The 2,673-nt window shown below is 28.5% G+C and overlaps 1 protein-coding gene across 1 annotated transcript in view; it reads left to right on the forward strand.

Moving 5' to 3' along the window:
- The window catches only part of LOC108692554 (proteasome activator complex subunit 4B-like), a 15,610-nt gene that overhangs the window by 7,796 nt on the left and 5,141 nt on the right, over positions 1-2,673 (forward strand). The window contains exons 9-10 of the mRNA XM_018200862.1: positions 556-936; positions 1,367-1,933. Coding sequence (XP_018056351.1) covers positions 556-936; positions 1,367-1,933 — 948 coding nt within the window. The remainder of the gene's footprint in view (positions 1-555; positions 937-1,366; positions 1,934-2,673) is intronic.

Below are 2,673 nucleotides of genomic sequence, written 5' to 3' on the forward strand. Positions count from 1 at the left end.
AATTTGTTGTAAGTTATACGAGCGAAAAGAATTAATATTATTTATATTGCATATTTTTACACATAAAATTCTTAAATTAATTAATAAATTTTCAATAATTTACCTTTGTGAACAGAATAATGAGATGAATAATGAGATGAGAATCAATTGATATAAAGAAAACAAATAGTTTATTTTAAAAATATTATTTTACTTACATTTAATATTTCATGTCAATAAGTGTCAGAATAAAGTATAAAATATCTCGTAAACGTAATTGGTTTTTTTTTATGTATCTTAATACTTCTATATGCAGAATAATTAGAGGAATCATATATATAAAAAAAATATATAATTCCGTTAAAAAAATTTTTGCTAATTTTGATTTGACCTTCAGGATATTTTCTCAAGGTCAATCAAAATCACTATCTTTTTCTCCTTTTGTAACTTTTATCTAAAATATTTTTTTTTTTAACCTAAGGATTTTGAGATACTACTACTAAATGGATTAAAATGGATCTATATATTCTTCATTAATCACGTGAGATTTTTAAGAATGTTTTTCTAATATTATAGATTTGGACTAGTCTATTGCTGGGAAAGATACGATTACGCGAACGTGATGGACGACGCAAGGGTTTCTTAGCCATCAAAAAGACATTTGAAGATAGATTGGTAGGAAATAAGAGTCACATAGCTTCAGTGATAATGGATCGCTGTGACATTCAGCACGAAATCAGATCGATCGCGCAATCAGTCGCACTTACAGAAACTCATAAACGAATAATATTTGAATTGTTCACTTTGGCCGTAGGCAGATACGCGGACGTACGGTCAAAAGCTCAAGCCAGTCTCTTCTCTGCTTTTAAAACTTTCCCATATTCTTACACGCTTATAATGCCGCGTTTTATGGATATTTTGAGGAAAGATACCGAAGAACATCATGATGCATATAAGGTAAGAGTTATTAGAAACACTATTAACACAGAGATATTAGAAACGACAATATAAATATGTAAACAGTGTTTGTTAATATGTAGGTATGCTTTCCAGCTTCTAGTAATGGAAAATTATTTATAACAACATTGAGAATAATCTAATATAAATTGAAATGTTTGTTTAGATTATATTTGTATTAAAAATATTTAGCAACAAACATCTAGCGTTGGCTCACACCTTATTTCCTTTAATTGTACATTTTTGGAGTCGTTTTATTTGATTATTTAAGATAATATATATTCGAATAAAGCTATAAAATAAAAAAAGCCATTTTATCTAGATTAGCTAGATAATTTCATCTGGATATTAGCAAACACTATATATAAAAATAATGATGTACTAAGAAAATGTTGATAATAATAAATTTTTATAAAATATTTCAAAATAGGGTGTTCTGTATATATTGCTCGGACCGCAACATGCTCCTATTATTACTCAGGGAGATTTGGATATATTGACATCATTATGGTCAGCCATTGTGCTTTCTAAGCCGTCCGAAAAACTTTCTGTAATTCGTCTGAAACAGAACATTGTAGATACTATAAGTAAATATTTCTGTTTAAATACGCTCGAGCTCGAAATATCCGATATGTGTTTGACGGCTGCACAAGCGTTGTGGAAACACTTCCCGCAACCAGTTTTGCTACAGCCTGATCAAAACGAAATAGAAGAGGGTGCGTGGAATTTAAAGCAACTTAATCAATCTAATCTGAAGGCATATAGTGATCTGCTCGATGAACTTTTACGTTGTATACTCGAGGAATCTTTACATTGGCGGCATAGATTAATGGCTATGACTTTCATACGAGACTTGGTGCACCCAAATCAAGTTTATTCCGCAAAATTAGTACGTTATTTTTTGCAAGCGCTTATACACGATTCCTTGCAAGAAAGAAAAATTGCCACCAGAGTAGTGACATTTATGTTGAAACAACAAAAACGAAAACATTTGAAGGTACATAAATCTTATAAGATTTTGTATAGCAAACATTATTGTATCGTTAAACAAAAAAAATGCGCAAAAACAAAAGTAATTGTTTCTTATAGTTTGTAAAAGTTGAATTTAAAAATTCTATCACTTCACAATTTTGACAAATTTGTTAAAATTAAAAAAAACTTGTATTGGATTCTAAGTAATTTTATTTATCAGTTATTAAACAGAATTAATATAACTGTCCAACAAATGCTCAAAAAAGAAAATTTCTACCATAATTTTTTTGTACATTATAAAACATGAAAACTAAGCGAAGATTTTACTTTCGTACCTCCAGGATACATATCCTACTTACAAAAAAAAAAACTCTTTTAAGCACGTAATCCTATCGATTTTGATTTTGACTTGTTTCAGATGTTTTCAAAATATAGTTTTCTAAATTTTACTAAAAATGAAATTTTTGTATAGTGAAGACCATATATTATATCGTATATTATGTTGAAAAATTACAGAATTAATGCTAATTATATTGGAATATATTAATTAATATTAATTATACTTGGAATCTTATTTAAACATGATTACAACTTTATTATGATATAAATATTATAATAGTTTATATATGTAATCAAAGTGTGCGCAATAATTCGTCACATTCAGAGAACTTTTACAGTTCCAAATATATTTTGATGAATAATTGCGTGCGAGCGTGCAAGCGTGCGTGCTGGCGTGCGTGTGTGCGTGCTATGATATATATATAT

Source organism: Atta colombica, unplaced genomic scaffold, assembly GCF_001594045.1.
Source record: "Atta colombica isolate Treedump-2 unplaced genomic scaffold, Acol1.0 scaffold76, whole genome shotgun sequence".
Lineage (NCBI taxonomy): Eukaryota > Metazoa > Arthropoda > Insecta > Hymenoptera > Formicidae > Atta > Atta colombica.